The sequence below is a fragment of the Prorops nasuta genome, unplaced genomic scaffold (genome assembly GCF_024137725.1).
Source record: "Prorops nasuta isolate Cenicafe-Biocafe unplaced genomic scaffold, Cenicafe_Pnas_1.2 PNAS00038, whole genome shotgun sequence".
NCBI classification, from domain to species: domain Eukaryota; kingdom Metazoa; phylum Arthropoda; class Insecta; order Hymenoptera; family Bethylidae; genus Prorops; species Prorops nasuta.
The window spans coordinates 1,471,699-1,490,853 of record NW_027116835.1 but is presented as its reverse complement, the minus strand read 5'-3'; the positions used below and the strand labels follow the sequence as shown (position 1 = coordinate 1,490,853).

The following is a 19,155-nucleotide window of genomic DNA, read 5'->3' as shown; positions in this document are numbered from 1 at the left end:
CCCAACCTACGAACATTTTAGACAAATGGTAAATACAATATTAATTATAAACAATATAAGACAACCTATATTTATTAGCTGTAATAAATATTAACATATAGGTAAATGGTGCTCATTTAAAACCATTGGATCGATTCGACGTAAAATGTAAAAATAAAACTCTATGGAATTCGGCTGTAAATCAAAATACGACTTTTGCAGATAAGAATTAAATTGATCTGCATTTACGTAGGGTATAGATCAAACATTGATGAAAGTAGCACCATCTTTTGACGATATTTACAAACCAATCGATTATTCGCGCCATCTTCAGGAGAGGTACAAAGTTATATTTAAAATTTGCTGGAAAGCTTTAAAAAAATAGAAGTACGCAAAGGAGGCGAAAGAAATGGTGAATTTGGAAGTAGTTGAAAATTATGCGCTTCTTTTTTCTCTCAGTCAAGAATGAAGATTTCCGTAGACGACATGCGTGATTGCGTAGTAAGATCATGTGACCATGCGCAACATGGCGGAAAGCAGAAAACTGCACAGAAAATTGCCGTTTGTTTATACGGCTGTCGTGCCGTGCCGTCTCTAAATACGTGTGACTAGACAAAAAATTTTGCTAAATATTTTTCTTAACATCTTATGACAGCTCACACGTGGTCACTTATTGATACTAAAAATAGTCACATAATCTAAAGTCATAAATGACAGCCGATAAAATTCTAGCAAGATAACCAAAATAAGAAGGTTTCATATAGATATAACTATGAGCGAAAAGGTTCGAACGACCTGTGTGTGGTTTACTGGGTTTATAGACAAGTCTGCAGAGACAGTCGGAGAATATTGGTGTGTGCATAGATGTATTTACGTCTTTCACGTATAGTTGCTGAGGAGAAATCGTCGACGCACCGGTGTTAGTCTTCTTAAGAGATAAAAATGATTCGTTCCAAATGCACGTATCAATTGCTGGACCGCTTTGCAAGTAATTCGGTGTGTGGCTAGGTCACGTGATGTTGTTTCGTATTGAAAAAAAAGGGATAGTAATTAATCAGGTTGGCTAGTGAAATGTCGTTCAAAAGACCAGATACGTTTTAAAATATATAATTATACAAGTGATATGTATGTCTATTGGTAACGACGAAAAATTAACAGCAGTGGTAAGAAGCGATAGTATGAGGTTGGAGGAGATGCCATTACGACTCAGCTCGGATGAGCGGGACTTTGAAATGGACGAAGAAACCGATTACCTCCTACAGCCATCGGAAGATGATATCAGACTTCTTACTGCAAGACGAAAACAATTTTCCGATTGCTCAAAGTTCCTAAAATGTTGCCTGTGCGGGTAAGCCACTCAATCTACTTGCGTATAGCCACTGTAGCCTGAAAAATGTCAAAATTATCACTGTCTCAATAAATAATTTAAACTGTCATTCCTCGACATTTATTTTTACAAACTTAATCGTGTTTCTCCAATAATTAGCCAACTATTGCGAGTTTGATGAATGATCTTACTTAAATAATAGGGTTAAGGTTATAATTTTGAGCAAAGTACATCCTGCATGGTTTAGAACGCTGTCCAATCGGATCTCGACCCGAGTGGAAAGTCTAACGTGGTTGGTCCACTCTATCTCTCTATAAATCGATGAACAGATGTATGGAACATGGATGTGTGGACGAACAGCGAATGTTTACAAGTGCGCACAAATTTTCTCGTTAACACCGATTGACATCAAACCTTGCCGAGAAAATAGTGAAATATTTAAAACAAAGTTTTATGGAGATTACTTATCACATATATTTATTTAATTAAGAAGGGAAATATTTCTCATTAAGGAGGAATACAAGTTTTATTGAATTGTCGCTTAGCGGGGGCGTTTTACAGACATTCCGAATCATTCCGATTTCGCGTGATGTCATAACAAATTGTTCGTGTGCTAATAAAAGTGTTAAGGTTATTTTATTGAATTTTTTTATTATTTTTGCGTTTTCTGCCGAGGAATTAAATCCCGTGTTTCTTCATATTTTTCCTAATGAAGACAGAATCTAAATGGAGACACAGAGCAATGTTATAAGGCTGTCCAAAGAAGACATTCCATTAATAACTAAACCGCGAAATGACAACTCGTGGACAAGGTGACGTATTTTTCGTTTCGAGTTATCTGCTTTTAGACCCTTTTCGAATGACTCATAAAGAGACTTCAATCTTGTAGTTTTTACATATTGCATGAACACACCAATATTACAATTATATTTGTATTTTTTTATTTTGACGTTTATGGAATGGGAAGGTATACGAAAATATTGTTCTATATCCTTTTGATAGTATTTAATTATTTATACAGCTTGAAGACAAGTCTAATTTGTGTCTCCCAAGCTTCTGTTACATTCAGATAGCAGTCAGTTTTGAAAATAGCGTTCAATTGCATAAAATTTCAATGTCACTCTAGTTTTTTATAGTTAGTCGTTCATTTTGTAGATGCTGTACTTGGATTTGGAGAAAATGCTGCAGGGAGAGAGAATTACGAGCGAGGGTAATTCATATTGGTCAACCAATGTATGAAAAATTTCCCACAAATGTAATCAGGAATCAAAAGTATAATGTACTTACTTTTTTGCCCATGGTAATACATTCTCCAAATTATCTTCATACATAAATCAATGTTTGATTGATGTAATACTTATTTATAAATGATTTCTTTGTTTGTAGGTTCTTTTCCAGCAATTTAAATTCTTCTTAAACCTATATTTCTTACTCATGGCTATATCTCAGTTTATACCAGATATAAGAATAGGATATTTGTATACATATTGGGGCCCATTATGCTTTGTCCTAAGTGTCACCATTTGCCGTGAAGCTATTGATGATTTTCGAAGGTATAAAAGAGACAAAGAAGTTAATGGTCAAAAGTATTTAAAATTGATTAAAGGTTTTGAAACCCCGGAACTAGTTCCAAGTTCAAAATTAAGAGTCGGTGATCTGGTAAATATGATACTTTTAAGAGCAATATTTATTGTAGCAGGTTGATTGTAGACCCACCAAATATATTTTAGGTGATAGTAGAGAAAGGTCAAAGGGTGCCAGCTGACTTAGTTTTATTACGAACAACAGAAAAGGCTGGTGCTTGTTTTGTGAGGACTGACCAGTTAGATGGCGAAACAGATTGGAAATTAAGATTAGCTGTACCAGCGACTCAAAAGCTCGATAATAATTCACAATTATTTGATATTAAAGCCAGCCTATATGTTGAGAAACCACAAAAAGACATTCACAGTTTCATCGGTACTTTTACAAGGGTATGTAATAAACTAAACAGAGATGAAACATACTGGATTCTTGTCATAACTGCTAATTAATTAAAACTTGTTATTTTTACAGTATGATGGCTATAGTAGTGAGGAAAGTTTGGGGGTGGATAATACTTTGTGGGCAAATACAGCCGTAGCTTCAGGGTCAGCTCTTGGAGTAGTTGTTTATACTGGCCAGGAAACCAGATCATTGATGAACCATTCTGCACCTAGATCTAAAGTTGGATTACTGGATAAGGAAATTAATCAACTGACAAAGGTAGCTAACCTTTATTAATTCTAAACGAGATCTGATTGAAAAATATTATTTATGCTTCATATTTTAGGTTCTGTTTTGTGCTGTAATTGGACTGGCATTAGTAATGATGTCTTTAAAAGGGTTTAATGGCCCGTGGTACCGATACATGTGCCGTTTCGTTCTTTTGTTCTCCTATATAATACCAATCAGTTTAAGGGTTAATTTAGACATGGGAAAAACTTTTTATGCTTGGTGCATTCAGAGAGATAAAGAAATTGCTGGTACAGTTGTAAGAACTACCACAATTTCAGAAGAACTAGGCCGAATATCATATTTACTCAGTGATAAAACTGGAACTTTAACACAAAACAAAATGATTTTTAAGAAACTGCACTTAGGTACTGCGCATTATGGTCAAGAAACATTTGATGAAATTACTACAGTTTTAAAAGCATATTATTCGACAAGTTCAGATCCTGTAATTACAGTTTTACATGGTGGAAAAGTGAGAAAATCAGAGAGTAGTAGAATTTATGATGCTGTTCATGCTTTGGCTTTATGTCACAATGTCACACCCGTTTACGATGAGGTAACCAGATCAGTAAATTTAGATTCGGTTAATATAGAAACTAGAGAAACTGGAGATGCTGGCTCAATCCAAAGTCAAACAGAAGCTGATCAACATTATTACATACCTGAACAGAAACGAAATTATCAAGCTTCCAGCCCAGATGAAGTAGCATTAGTCAAATGGACTGAAGAAATGGGCTTAGCTTTAGTAAAAAGAGATTTAAACACGATGCAACTAAAAGCTACAAATGGAAAAATATTGAATTACACAATATTGCAAATATTTCCATTTACTTCTGAAACAAAACGTATGGGAATAATTGTGAAAGAAGAATCCAGTTCGGAAATTGTCTTTTATTTAAAAGGTGCTGATGTTGTAATGGCTGGAATTGTACAGTATAATGACTGGTTAGAAGAAGAATGTGGAAACATGGCTAGAGAAGGTCTTAGAACTCTGGTTGTTGCAAAAAAAACCTTGACAGAAGAGCAGTATTTAGATTTTGAAGTTAGATATAATGCAGCAAGAATGGCAGTCAGTGATCGAGCATCCAGAATAACAGCTGTAATTGAAAGTCTAGAAAGAGAGATGGAGCTTCTCTGTGTAACTGGTGTTGAGGACACATTACAAGACAGAGTCAGACCAACCCTAGAAGTTTTGAGAAACGCTGGAATCAAGATTTGGATGTTAACTGGTGACAAATTGGAAACAGCAACCTGCATCGCAAAGTCTTCATGTTTGGTATCACGAACTCAGGGTCTTCATGTATTCAAGTCTGTTGTGACTCGAACGGATGCCCACTTAGAATTAAATACATTTCGCAAAAAACAAGATTGTGCCTTAGTCATCAGTGGCGATTCTCTGGAAGTCTGCTTGCAATACTATGAGAATGAGTTTTTGGAGCTCGCATGTGCATCACCGGCTGTAGTCTGTTGTAGATGTTCACCGACTCAAAAGGCAGAGGTTGTCAGCCTTATTCAAAGACATACTGGGAAAAGAACAGCTGCCGTTGGAGATGGAGGAAATGACGTTTCAATGATACAAGCAGCAGATGCTGGCATTGGTCTTGAAGGTCTTGAAGGAAGACAAGCTTCCTTGGCTGCTGATTTTTCTATTCCTCAATTTAGTCACCTTGCAACTTTACTATTAGTTCATGGTAGAAGAAGCTACAAACGTTCAGCTGCTCTAAGCCAATTTGTTATTCATCGTGGATTAATTATTTCAACGATGCAAGCCGTATTTTCTGCAGTCTTTTATTTGTCATCGGTATCTCTTTACCAAGGATTTCTCATGGTTGGGTATGGAACAATCTATACTATGTTCCCAGTATTTTCACTCGTCTTGGATAAAGATGTCTCTGGAAAAATAGCACTTACCTATCCAGAATTATATAAAGAACTTAGCAAAGGCCGGTCTTTGTCATATAAAACATTCTTTATGTGGGTATTGATAAGTATATACCAAGGTTTGTATAATGTATTTATATATGCTTTAATTTTAATTATTTAAAATTAACATTAATCTTTTTAATATTTTGTTTAACCTTCTTCTTTCATTTTTAGGGGGTGTTATCATGTATGGAGCTCTAATTATGTTTGAAGATGAGTTCATTCATATAGTAGCTATCAGCTTTTCTGCTTTAGTGCTGACTGAATTAATTATGGTTGCTTTAACGATTCGAACCTGGCATCACATTATGATATTGGCTGAAATTTTCTCATTGGCACTTTACCTGTTATCTTTAGTAGTTCTAAAAGATTACTTTGGTAAGTAATACATACTCAATTTTATTAAGAAAAAACTTTCCAAATTAATGAACAGTATGATTTAATATGTTTTATTTTTAGATGCTGAATTTATAAAAACTTCAGATTTTCTGTGGAAAGTACTAGTGATAACACTTATATCTTGTTTGCCCCTTTACATCTTAAAGTTTTTAAGAAAGAAATTTTCACCACCTAGCTACACAAAATTATCCTGAATTTTGAACAAATTATAATATGAACAGAGATCGAAAGCGCACGTTAGGTAGTTTATATTTTAACAAAATCGAATGATTAATAGTGCTATGATTTTAAAAGCCTGGTTACGTTCGGTTACACCATCAAACTTAAACCTAATTGTGTATTTTTCATTAGCTATTTTTATAACTATTACATAATATATAATATATTTATAAATGTTATGTTAAAAAAAACTATAAGTATGAAAAAAGTTATTTATCTAATCATTTTATGTTAAGTAGTATCCGTACATATATCAGGGTTTGTCGAGATTACAAACTTATTATTCAATCAATTTTATTCTATTGTATAAAAAAGAAAGCAGTAACTTGAGAAAATGTAATGCAAGCTTCACTCTTTCATTGTAAATAGAGGTAGTTCTGGCTTATTACTCTATTTTCATTATTTTTGCAAGTAATTAGAATGCATATCATTTGACAACTCCATTAACCCTTCAATTATTTATTAAAATAAATGCCAACCTTTTTCCAACTGGTGTTTACGCATATAGAATAGCCCTTATAAATAATTTAAATTTTCATTTACCTTTATTTTTAGAAATATATCATTACTTCGAAAAAGTAGTCAATATAAAGTGTTAGTTGAAAAAATACTGTGATTTCTTTAATAATTGTAAAAACCTTATTGTATTCAAAATACGTACTTTCATAAATTTATTATAAGTACTATAATTCCCTTGTTTAATCCTGCATAAGTTGACCTCTCCTGTGACAATTTCTTAATACTGAATAATATGTTATGTTTTAAATTAAACAAAAAGTATTATTATATCTAAAGTAAAATAATATTACTGAATTTTTGAAATAAGATATAAATTATTTGATGCATGAAATTGAAGGAATCAGCATACAAGATTTTATTTTAAACAGATTGTTTATAAATGAAAATATTACGATTTTTTTAACTATTTATAAGCGATATGTTTTATAAGAATAAATATTATTCAATTATATGTATGAATCAAGAATCTATCACGATTAACGACTATTGAAGATATACAAAAAGTTGGAGACTTGATTTTGAACTAAATATTATTTTGGTGGTAATACATTTGTAATTGGATGAGTCCCACCAAAACCTGTAAAGTAATAAAATTTTACCATGTAAGATTTCCAATTTTTTTAAAATACGTATGCTGAATGGTTAATTCATATCAAATTATCAGTCCTAGGTAAAATTTTACCTTACATTATATTACTTATCAATTTAATTCAATAACAAACCGACATTATAATTTCGAACTATCCCTAATTCGATTTGGATTTAATATTGGCCGCGTTCGAGGCTATTGCGCATTTCTATCTGCATTGAAGCCCTGACAAGATAAATCCTGAAAGTTGTCAAGTTGTTAAAGGATGACTTTTTGCAATAAACAAATAATATCAATGGTTCAAATTTTTAAGACAAAGTAGTAATGTTCTTTTGTAAATTCAATTATTTTTGTTCTCTCTCTCCCTGTAGCTACTCGCCATTTGATCGTTTCTGTCCACTCTACAAAACCGTCTGAATGTTACGAAATATAATCACCTTTTACGATAATGCTAGGCACACCGTAGAATCGACAGCTCAGTCAGACAATAAAATTAAGTGGAATGTAATTGCGACAGTATGGAAAACATCCTCTATCAATTTAGCTAAGTAAAGGTTAAAGTAAATTTTTTACAACTATTCACATTATTGCATATCATATTCCTATCTAGTGATCTATTTCTCTTAGGAGCATGTAAAAGACGGCGAAGCAAAGGTTAAGTCAGACTTCGATCAGCTTCACGAAGACATATAGAAGGTATTCAGAAATCTGAAAGATTAATTCACTCGCATCATTAAAAAAATAACATGGTTGTACGGAATGGTAGGATTGTTAGCATTAAACATCCTACGAAATGAGTCCCAAGCAAACAATTATGTAGAAACCCATACAGCACACTTGACTAAACGTTGTCTTATAGATTTCTTTTAATCATCCAATTGACTAAAAGACACCTAAAAGTTGTCTTAAAGCTACTAGGTGCTCTATGGGAAGTTTTCTATTTCATATATGTATAAGAATGTCCACGTTGTTAATCGCATTTGTTTAGTCTTCTTCTTTTGTGTAGCTACTAGAAAATACAATAAAGTTTAATGAGGCCAGCAGAGTAAATAATAGCTAGATCACCATACGTATATACGAGAAAAATATTTCTTAGGAATGTAACTGTTTCAATAGTTTTTCACAGAGAATAACGATTTTTAGCTAAAAAAATATATTTATTCAATGGGTGCCATTAAAAAAATCCACATAAACTTGAAATGATTTTTAATAGGTTTTTTAAAAAACCAAATCAAGTACATCACAAGCGTCTTCTGCTCATCAAAGAAATTGATTTCCTTGAAATATTCTTCCTTCTCAAGTTTTTCTATTTCTCCAGAAAATCGCTTGTGTATACTGATAAAAGGAACATGCTAGCTATATTATTAACTTGTTAACCAAGAAATAAAATTTTAAAATAGTACCGGATGGTTTCACATTGGAGGCTTTTTTTCATAATGAGTAGGTCAACATAGAATATAAAAACTGAAAAGTTTCTATGTGCAATTGTACTTTGTATTAACAGGAATCCGTATACCGACGTTACAGGGCGAAAACTGCTTCGCATGCAGCGTCGTCATTTGTCGGCGGATTGTAAAGTTATTAAGGGTTTTTGGAAACGTAAGAACATTATCAAGTGAAGTACGTTGGGGGATTTTGCGATTTAATTGTTGTTTCTCAATAATGTTAATATATTTATTTAAACAAAATTTTGTTTTCATTTTATGTTAATTTGCCCAACGTACTTCAGTAGATAATCTTCTGGCATTTCCAAAACCTATAATCACTTTACAATCCGCCAACAAATGACGACGCTGCATGCGAAATAGTTTTTTCCCTGTAATGTCGGTATACGGATTCCTGTTAACACAGCTTCAACTAATAAAAGATTCACGCTTTTTATAATCTACAGCTGATGTTCAACTAGAGTCAATAAAACGGTTGAAGGTCTAACTTTTTTTTTCAAAAGGTAATAGATAAATATAAACAACCTTTTTCTACATATCAACAACTAGTTGCTAAACCATATAGCAATGGCCAACTTTTTGTGTTATAAAATAAAACTTTTAAATTTGACATTCTTTTCTCATACACAAATGTTAGGCAAGTATATATTTTTACTGTGGCAAACGTTAAAATTTCGAAAAACAAAAGAAAATATTGACATTAAAAGAATTACTTGTTGGCGGCCAGCTGTATGCGCAATGGCATTAAATATATTCACATTTCTAAATTACAAAGAAAAGCAACGCTTGTATTGTAAAATAGCGATTTACGAATGAATATTACGGTCCCAGCAAGTAAATTTTGTGTTACTATTTTTTTTTTCGACATTTTAACTCTGACACGGTAAAGATATATACTTGCCTAACATTTGGATTTCACTAATTTTTTTCATTGGAATATTTTTTTATACTATATTATTCTCACTAGACGATTTATGTACTTGCCGTTTTTTTTGCAGGTAAACCTTGTTTTTTTCATAGGATAATATATTTTCTTGAATACTTTATCAGTACCGAATAAAAAAAAGAATTTCTTTGTATTTTTGTAATAGTAAGTGCGTCTGTGAAAGAACATTAACGAAATATTCGTATATAAAATAATAGTAAACTACGTCTCTTATCTCATGGAATCGTTACTGCATACAGCCCAACTCTTTATTATCGTCATAACTATAATTTTTGGCTGTAAGAGTCGTGAGAAGACTATCAGTTAAACGATAAAAGTTGATATATATATATATATATATATAACAATTGAAAACTGAGGAGGCATGTATTATCGATTGTATTTTTCACGGACACGGGGTAAAGTTACAGAGCACTTATTAAGAAAAAAAGAATCAGGATTCGAGGAAAATGAAGTTGACAACTATCCTAGTCATTATCGTTGTGGTTGCTCTACTTGTTGATAGCAGCATTGCAGACCCTGTGGCACAGCCTGATCCACGCAAAAAACGTGGCCACAAAGGTAGCCACGGTGGTGGTATAATAAGCGCTATAAGAGATGGTATTCGAAAGAATCTTCCAGATGTGGCGAAAACAATTGGTACAACAGTTACCGAAGAACTCACAAGTATAGCGGTTCAGAAGACTGTCGAACAGGTTGGGTAGTTCCATAATTAAGAGCAACAGTATAGGACTAATTAGTAAACAATTTTATCTAAAGATTTAATGTTACAAGAGAGAATATGTTTGTATCAAATACTTGAAAAATAATAAACTAAATTGTCCATTAAACAGTTTTCATTTATTTCCAAACACATAAGTCAACAATAAGGAACTTTTAAATCATCGTTTTTTCCGATTGTGCCCAAATATTCGAGTTCAGAAGCAGGTCGTATTGAATCGAAAAAGAATAAAATTTGTTTCCACACTTATCATTGTCAGGGACCTAATCAGTGATTATATAGACAGAGGGAATCTACTTGCTAATTCCTCACTGATTTCTCTTGCTCGGTTTGCATAGAAATAGTAGTCAGAGTATAGGGATATCAAATTCCGGTGGTCTATCATTACTGGAACCGATATTTGTAAATACTTTTTGGTTGATATCCCTGTACCGCAGCAGAATAAACTATCAAGTTTTCTTTACAAGTCGTTAAGCATAAAGTCGAAAAAGAAAGTAAGCACCGAATACATATTTTTTTCCTGTGAAATTGAATCACGAAACGCTTTATACGTCAAACATATTGTAGCTATTCACGCTATTATCGATTTTAACATAGTAAGCATTTTATGTAACGAAGATTGCATATTACTTTACATTTCTGCGTGGTTGATGAAATTAACTCGTTAAAGATGTTTTATAGTAGTCATTTTAGTCTAAATCTCAAAAAAGGATCATTCTACCCCCACTCGTGAATTAAAATGATGCCATGTTAAATTATGAGCTTATATCATACTTATTAAGCTGAAACCTTCCATACCCGAGTAGAATATAGCCTCTAATAAAATGTAGAATACACCAAAATTTAGTGCTTTAATTGCTAATTGTTTATGAAGACAAAAATACGTTGCTGCATGCATTGCAGCTTGAGCAAGAATTTTAAAGTCATACCGGCCGGGTCCAAATTAATGGATAGCTGTACTTCCTGTAAAGTAATATAGTTTCCGCCCAATAAATTAAACAATCGATAGCACTATATTTTTTGTTGCAGAAAAACACCAAAAACTTAAAAAAAAATTAATTATTTTAAAAGATATGGCGTAACGTGTGAATGCATGTATAGGCGCGCGTATTGAGTCTCATTCCTCACCATATTCATTCTTGTGCAGCAAAAATCAAGATCATCTACTCACGATCATTTTAGGCCTAAAAATATTGAACAAAAAAATATTTAAAGAAAATAGAGCGATTTCAATGGCCATAACGTATGAAATTTTACAATGCACCCTCACCCTCTCTCTCTCAAAGTTTATTTTAATCAAAAAATTTCTTAGTTACCAGTTTTTAGTTCCAATATAATTCTAATTAAATTTTCTAATAGATTTTTAAGCAGCTGATTTTTTTGCCATAGTATAAGATTGATGAAATAAGCGCTAAAGCCAACTAGCACGCTCATTATCCCTGCACCGATACTTGTGCTTTTTTTTTACAGGCGAAGCTTGTCTTTTTGTTGGATAATGCACTTTCTTGTGTACTTTTTCAGTATTAAAAAAAAACAATTTCTTTGTATTTTTTTTATAGCAAATGCATTTGCGATATCACATTAACGAAATACTCGTATATACAATAATAGTAAACTACCTTTTATCTCATGGAATCGTTACTGCACATAGACCAACTCTTTATTATTGTCATAACTATAATTTTTGGCTGTAAGAGTCGTGAGGAGACTATCAGTTAAACGATAAAAGTTGATATATATATAAGAATTGAAAACTAAGGAGGCATGTATTACCGATTGTATTTTTCACGGACACGGGGTAAAGTTACAGAGCACTTATTAAGAAAAAAAGAATCGGGATTGGAGGAAAATGAAGTTGACAACCATCCTAGTCATTGTCGTTGTGGTCGCTCTGCTTGTTGAAAGCTGCATTGCAGACCCTGAGGCACAGCCTGATCCACGCAAAAAACGTGGCAAAAAAAAATACGGAAACAGTTTTATAAGGGCTATTGGAAAAGGTCTTCCAGGGGCGTTGAGAAAAACTGGTAAAATAATTGCCGAAGAAGCCACAAGTGTAATGGTTCAGAAGGGACTTGAAAGGATGGGTGTATAAATAAGAGCATGAGTATGGGGTTAGTTAGTAAACAATTTTATCGAAAGATTTAATGTTACAAAAGAGAATATATTTTTGTCAAATACTTGATAGAGAATAAACTGTATAAACTAAATGGTACATTAAACTGTTTACATTTATTTCCAAACACCTCAGCCAACAATAAGGAACTTTTAAAGCATTGTTTTTCAATTGTGTCCAAATATTCGAGTTCAGAAGCAGATCGTATTGAATCAAAAAAGAATAGAATTTACTTCCACACTTATCATTGTCAGGGACCCAATCAGTGATCATAGACAGAGGGAATCTACATGCATGAACTTTTTAATAACGTACAAAATTACTCATTAAATTTTGTTTCATTATTCAAGTATTGTATTTTCTATTGTTCATTAACTGTTAATGATTACTTCAGCACTAATTATTCAAATATAATAACAGACTTACTTCTTTCAAATTGAAAGAATGTATGACTGGTGAGTCTAAATTCATACATAATACATTCCTGTAGGTGATTCTCATATGTGAGAGAGATTTATGTATAACATTATTTTAAAAAATCATTATACAATTTGTGCAAAATATAATCATATGTATAACTTTAATAGATCTAGTAACTCTTAAATTTGACTTTTTCTTATATCCTGTGTATTCCTAGAGTGCGATCTCATGGCCTGAAAACAGTCGCGCCTGGCTTGTGCGGTACCGGTAAGTAGTGAGTGGAACACGTTTTGACTGTCAGCCGCGTCGTGTTCCTCTCACTTATTACCACGAGCCAGTCGCAACTGTTTTCAGCCCGTGAGATCGCACCTTAAAGTATACACATATCTGCGTATAAGTAGTTGAATTTTAGGAATATCTATATATATGTACATATGCCGTCTCCGTATAAAATCTAGCACAACACAATCTTTTTAAAATTTCATCAGCCTTTATCTATTTAATGTTTTTTAGAAATAAAACATTCCAATGATTTTTTAAAGTTTGTAAAACTGTTTGAATAAAATTAACTATATAAAAATCAAGCATATATCTAGACCTATATAGAATAAATAATTATATATATTTTATATGCAAGGTTACTCTTATTGGTTTTATAAAAAAACAATATTTTAATAATAAATATTACATGTAACAAATTAGAAAAGTTACTGGTCTACTAAGTTACCCAAGTCAAATAATTTCCTTTAATTGTTTTGATATACTTACTTTGGTACTGAAATGTTTGTATGAGTATAGTATACATAACGTGATATTTATTTGTGTACTTCTGCAAAGGACATTACCAGTTTATTTTTGCTTATTGTGATTTTAGTTCTATCTGGACTATCAGACGGTTATCATCAGGTTTTCTTTTATGGTTTACAATTCTTGCAAATCTCTGAAAAATGAACAGTTTAGTGTCCTGAATTTATACGTATTAGGGGTAACCAGATAAAGTGTCAAAATACACAGGACGTCTAGGATCGGTATGAATTGTAAATTCAAATAATTTAATCAGTGATGATTCAAAGAAAGGAAAAATTTATTTTAATAGAAAATCTCTTATACAATTCTGATTTGTATTCTTTTATTTAAGAAATCTTAATTATTAACAATTAATTGATTGTAAAAAGTATAAGAACTGATTTATTGATATACAGGCAATAGTTTACAGTAGGCAAATTAATTGATTAGCTTATGTATAATTGTATAGAAAGGAATTAAGGAGACCTTGCAAAGATTGCTTAGCATATTTGGTTTGAAGCCTGACACTGAACGTTTATTGGTAAGTACTTTGAAGCTATATGTGAATTTCATTATGAAAATTGGTTTAACTCTCTGTAAATTGTATAAATTATATACAAATTAAATATGTTAAATTTATGATTCTATTAAGTAACATACAAAAGGATTATTTTTTTTGTGAAGTAGGTAATTTTCTTTCTGAAAGAAAAGCTCACTTTTACACTCCTTATGGACTTTAAGCCTAAAAATGTAAAAATAAAATTGTTACAATTTTCTGTTAATTAAGCTAGCAAAAGTGAATCACTTTCAAATATATAATATGTCTATAATTCTGAGATTCATATAAATAAACGTACTGAGTTAAAGGCTAATTTTAGCTAAATTGAAAAATTAAAAAAAAAAGAAAAATTACTGAGAGGAAAAAATTTGTGGATTTTTTAGTATCTTTAAATTTGTCTGGTAGTCACAGTATTCATTACAAACCACGAATATACAGTATTTTACGTTTTTACAATAACAAATACACAATATATTCAAAGCACACATTATTCCACTAAAAAAGATTTACGTAAAATTAAGAATATTTTTTTTCCACTTATAATTTTTTTCCAATAACTTAAAATTATTATTGTCTTTAGTGGATTACTATTTTAATTCATAATTTTATATTTTATGTCGATAACTTCTCAAAACACCATTATTTAAATATTCTAATTGTTTATGAATTATATACAGAATCATGTCTATTGAAGACTCTATTAATTTTAAGTAACATTTCATTGTTATGAGCAAATTATTGGCTAACTTTAAAATGCTTCGTTTAAATTATGTTTTAGATCCAAACGGAATTTTGTTAACCATGTTGATGCAAATGGGAAAAGATTTGGAAACGGGGTTGGAGCAGTTGGCAAAAGAGATGTGCAAATCGCAGCAACAACAACAGCTGCGACCAAACGGAAGTAAGCTACCAACCTTGCAGCAAAGTAAGAGGGTACGACGAAGAAAAATGCTATTGAAGCAGCAACAACTGCAAAATAAGGATGGATACCCACGACAAAGCGGAAGTCAGCAACCAACCTGGCTGCTAAATAAAAGGGTACAACAAAGTAGAGTGCAATCAAGGAAACAACAACGCCTGAAAGATGAGGAAGAAAATCTGCGAGTAGAGAATGAATGGTTACGAGTGAATAAACAATTGCTGAAAAAGCAGCAAAAGGTGATACAACTAAAGAAACCACAGCTCCAAAATAATGAGCCAAAGTTAAAAAATAAGCAGCATCAACTGAAATTAAGAAAAAAACAGCTGCAAAATGAAGAAGAGTTGAAAAAGGAGCAGTATCAGCAGCGATTAAGGGAACAAAGTCTGCGGCTTAATAAAGAATATCGGGAAGATGAGAAAAAAGAGTTGCGAGTGAGAGATGAAAAGTTACGATATGTGGAACAAAACCTGAAATATGAGCAAGATAATCAGCAATATCATCAGCGACAAAGAAAAAAAGACCTGCAAATTATTGAGGAACTAATAGCGCTAAATAGGAAAAAACAGCTGCAAAATAAGAAACCAAAACCGCAAGATATGGGAAAACTACTGGAAAGTGTCCGAAAAATGCTGCAATATCCCGGAAAACAGTCGCAAAGTAGCAGAGACTCGTCGCGACATAAGGGACAACAGCCACAAAGCTACAGACGACATAGTGGACAACCACTGCATAGTTATAAAGAATTCCCACGAATGATGTCACAAGAACACGTGCTATAAAGGGACAACAGCATTTTCAGTTGCAGCTGGACGAGCAACTACGACCACAGCAATCACATCATCAGAGGAGAAAAGAGATGGTGTTGTCTGATATAGGAGCAGTTATTTACGTAATGAAAAAATTTATTTAACTCTTACATATTTCTCGACGAGATATTTCCTTATTTTATATTTTAAGAATAAATCTATTTAAGAGATCACTATTATACCTTAAAGGTTTGAAAGATGGTCGCACTGAGAAAAGAATTCTTTAACTCGAATTATGCCTCGAATATTGCCAATCAAATTATTTTTTTTATATTAATGATCTTTAATTTAAATTGAGTAAATTTGATTTGAATTAAATCATTCATTTTTCGTTGAATATTTTCTAAATCTAAGTAAACTAGGAAAAGTATTTCATTGGAACTATAGAAGGCATAGTTTTAATTTAATCGAATAATCTTTTACTTCGAAACATAATTTATTGGTTTGGCTGGAGTCAAACAGACACTTTACATAAATTAAATTATATATGTTATGCAATAATTTCGTAACGTTAAAGGTTATTATCGCTTTTGTAAAATAATTATTTCTTCATTTGTTGAAATGTTTGTAGTCTTAATTTTAAGCTATTTACATAATTTATTTGGTTAACCACTTGTCACTAAAAAATTAATAAATTAATAGTGGTAAATATATTTTTAATCAATGAATATACGCTGGGCTAATCAGCATGTTTAATGAAAATATGAACATTCTACGTTCATGGTATAATCAAGTTTTAACTAGTACTATGTACATATATGTATAAGAATAATGAGACACCAATTTTAGAGTTCTGACAGATAATTTTAAATTTATTCGACTGCTTTATACTATGCATACATATAATTTTTGTTGTTAATATACAATACTTTTTAGTTGTTTAGAAACTTAATTTTAGTTATTGTTAGTTGAATTTACAAATGTCTATAAAGAAATTATTTTATGTAAATTTATAATGATCAGGTTTTACGTCCACGTATGAAAAATAATGTATATAAGCAGTCTTATTTTAATTCTATTGAAAGTAGATGATATATTGTTTCTATATTAATATATAATCAATATTTACCAAAATTTTGTAAAAATGCTTTGTTTATAATTGCTTTTTAACTTATTTTTCTTACATAATTCTATGTTTGACATATAACTATACACATCGACTGTAAAATGACTAGAATAATATAAATACCTATATTTTGGCATAATTTGAAGATGGGATTTTGTTTCATATTATGTCTGCTTTCAAAGTAAGACATTATAATTTGATTTGTCAATAAGTTCATTAATCTGTGGCTTTTAAAATATTTCTATAATTTGGTTTCTCAACAATAATGTATACAATATAATATTAAAAATCTGTAAGTAAAAATCACATGGACTATTTTTTGGCATTATTCCAAACTGCTGGTACCCCTTATTTCGTTTTAAATGAATCACTTAAATTGTCAGGAGATATTTGCTCTGCATTATTAAGGGGGAAAATACTTTTACAAGTTTCAAAAATTGCATTATTTTTTCTTTTATAAATAGTTTAGATATGTCTTCAAGATTATATTCCCAGAGTTTTAAAATAAAATTGAAAAAATCTATGGAGTTATAGATTTAAATGTGTTAAGCTGCACGAGTAACACTAATGCTCCACTGCATGTAAGTAAGTGAGAGACTAAATTTTTTTCTCTTTAAATTCCTTTTTCTCAAAATCGATAGTTACTCGACAGTTACATGGATGGTGTGGTGGTCGTTAGTCTTAGGACCATGTTCTTTTGCCTTCTATCATTTCGCCTTTACATACATAATAATTTGCACGAGGTTTTTATTTAGCGAAAACTGGAGCCAATGAAGAGTTAGCATGCATGTAATATAATCTGTTGTGAGAACTTTGTAAATAACTACCTTGAAGCTTCATAACTCGCCCACGAAGGGTAAGCTCAAATTGAAGTTTTCGCTCCAGTAGAAAAATTGGTCCCTGTGATGACAAATTAATCAGTTCTCAAGTTATTATAACATATAAAAATAACAAGTTATGCTATTTCAGTAGAAACTTTTAATTATACTCAAATTAACTCTTTCCTATTTTATCTTTTTCTGGCAGCGTTAAAAGAAATTTTTTATGGTTTTATCTTATATGTGTAATTTAAATATGAGTATATCTTTTTTAGAAATTTTTCAAAATTATGTTTTTCTATTAGTTAACAATAATAAAAACATTATCCACTTTGGTTTGGTTCGGATAATATACGTTTTGCAAATTTTGATATTCAGTGTCCTTCTCAAAGAACATCGGGTAGGAAAGGGTTAAATTTGTGATTCCCAGGCGAAAATACAGGTTATTGTTGCAAAAATTTTTAATGTCTCTTTGTTCCGTATTTTTCTATTCTCCTTTCCACCTCCTCTTTTTTCTTCAATTTTTATACAGTATAAATGTAAAAATAAATTCAAAGCTGAGAGATATGCATATTTTATTATTACATTGCGTTATTAAATTTAGCGTAAAAGACAATTGCGTCTCCTCATTTTATGAGATTTCATGTTTATTTTTTCATTGCAAGATAATTTTTATTTGCATCTATGCTTTAATCTGGAACTGACCCTGTCTATTATAAAGTTAAAAATGTATATGTCCTTCAAAAAAAAAAAAGATTAATATTAAGTAATATAAAGTCCTTGTGCAAAAATCGTGACGATTCCAATAAAATTGAAAAAAAACGATGTATTTACAGCAGGTTTTAAATTAATTAAAATGTTATATTTAGAGAGGGGGAATTTGATTGAATGTGGATTTATGATGGGCATATCAAAAGTAGTTTTTGCAACAATGATTTTCTTTGGATAATAAAAGGTTTCCCTATAGATTATTAGCACACCAATTTATATTACATATACCATTTTGTACTTTAAAAAATTTATTTGGTTGACTATTTCGAGCAGATGTATTATTTTAATTAGTGAAATGACAAGATTATGGCCACTCTAAGATCCTTTAAAATAAACCCTTAAAATTTACTTTGAGATTGAGGAGGCCCTACCTGCTGTTTAAGAATAGGTAGTACCTCAATGGTGTGTGCGTGTGTGTATATGTCGTTAATATACTAACGTGTCTCTTGAGTGTTAAAAAAGTATTAGGAAATATTTATCATTTTAATTTTAGTATGATCTTGGAAGCTTCCGTCAAATTCAACTTCGTAATTTTTAGTGTAATTCCCTATTTCTGATTGCATAATCTTAT

The 19,155-nt window shown here is 31.3% G+C and overlaps 2 protein-coding genes across 3 annotated transcripts; both read left to right on the top strand.

Annotated features, from left to right (window-relative positions):
• Positions 1–264: 264 nt before the first annotated feature.
• On the top strand, positions 265–6,588 carry LOC136783911 (probable phospholipid-transporting ATPase IIB). Of its 2 annotated transcripts, none has more exons than XM_066744276.1 (8): positions 265–1,327; positions 2,462–2,606; positions 2,693–2,965; positions 3,037–3,279; positions 3,362–3,550; positions 3,618–5,562; positions 5,660–5,863; positions 5,945–6,588. In XM_066744276.1, the coding sequence occupies exons 1-8, from the start codon at positions 1,107–1,109 to the stop codon at positions 6,076–6,078; spliced, it is 3,354 nt and encodes a 1,117-aa protein (XP_066600373.1). In that variant the 5' UTR covers positions 265–1,106; the 3' UTR covers positions 6,079–6,588. The 2 variants fall into 2 exon arrangements, with proteins under 2 accessions (XP_066600373.1, XP_066600374.1); XM_066744277.1 differs by lacking the exon at positions 265–1,327 and adding an exon at positions 1,667–2,118.
• A 7,037-nt stretch (positions 6,589–13,625) lies between these two features.
• Positions 13,626–16,744, top strand: LOC136783871 (golgin subfamily A member 6-like protein 7). Its single transcript, XM_066744212.1, has 3 exons — positions 13,626–13,884; positions 14,112–14,183; positions 14,980–16,744. Exon 3 carries the CDS (start codon positions 15,003–15,005, stop codon positions 15,900–15,902), a length of 900 nt encoding a protein of 299 aa, XP_066600309.1. The 5' UTR covers positions 13,626–13,884; positions 14,112–14,183; positions 14,980–15,002; the 3' UTR covers positions 15,903–16,744.
• The last annotated feature ends 2,411 nt before the right edge of the window (positions 16,745–19,155 follow it).

Coding starts and splice junctions, on each gene's coding strand:
- LOC136783871 (XM_066744212.1), top strand. CDS start 15,003: ATGTTGATGCAAATGGGAAAAGATTTGGAAACGGGGTTGGAGCAGTTG.
- LOC136783911 (XM_066744276.1), top strand. CDS start 1,107: ATGTCTATTGGTAACGACGAAAAATTAACAGCAGTGGTAAGAAGCGAT. Junction 1,328..2,461: donor CTAAAATGTTGCCTGTGCGG/GTAAGCCACTCA, acceptor TTCATTTTGTAG/ATGCTGTACTTGGATTTGGA. Junction 3,280..3,361: donor TCATCGGTACTTTTACAAGG/GTATGTAATAAA, acceptor TTATTTTTACAG/TATGATGGCTATAGTAGTGA.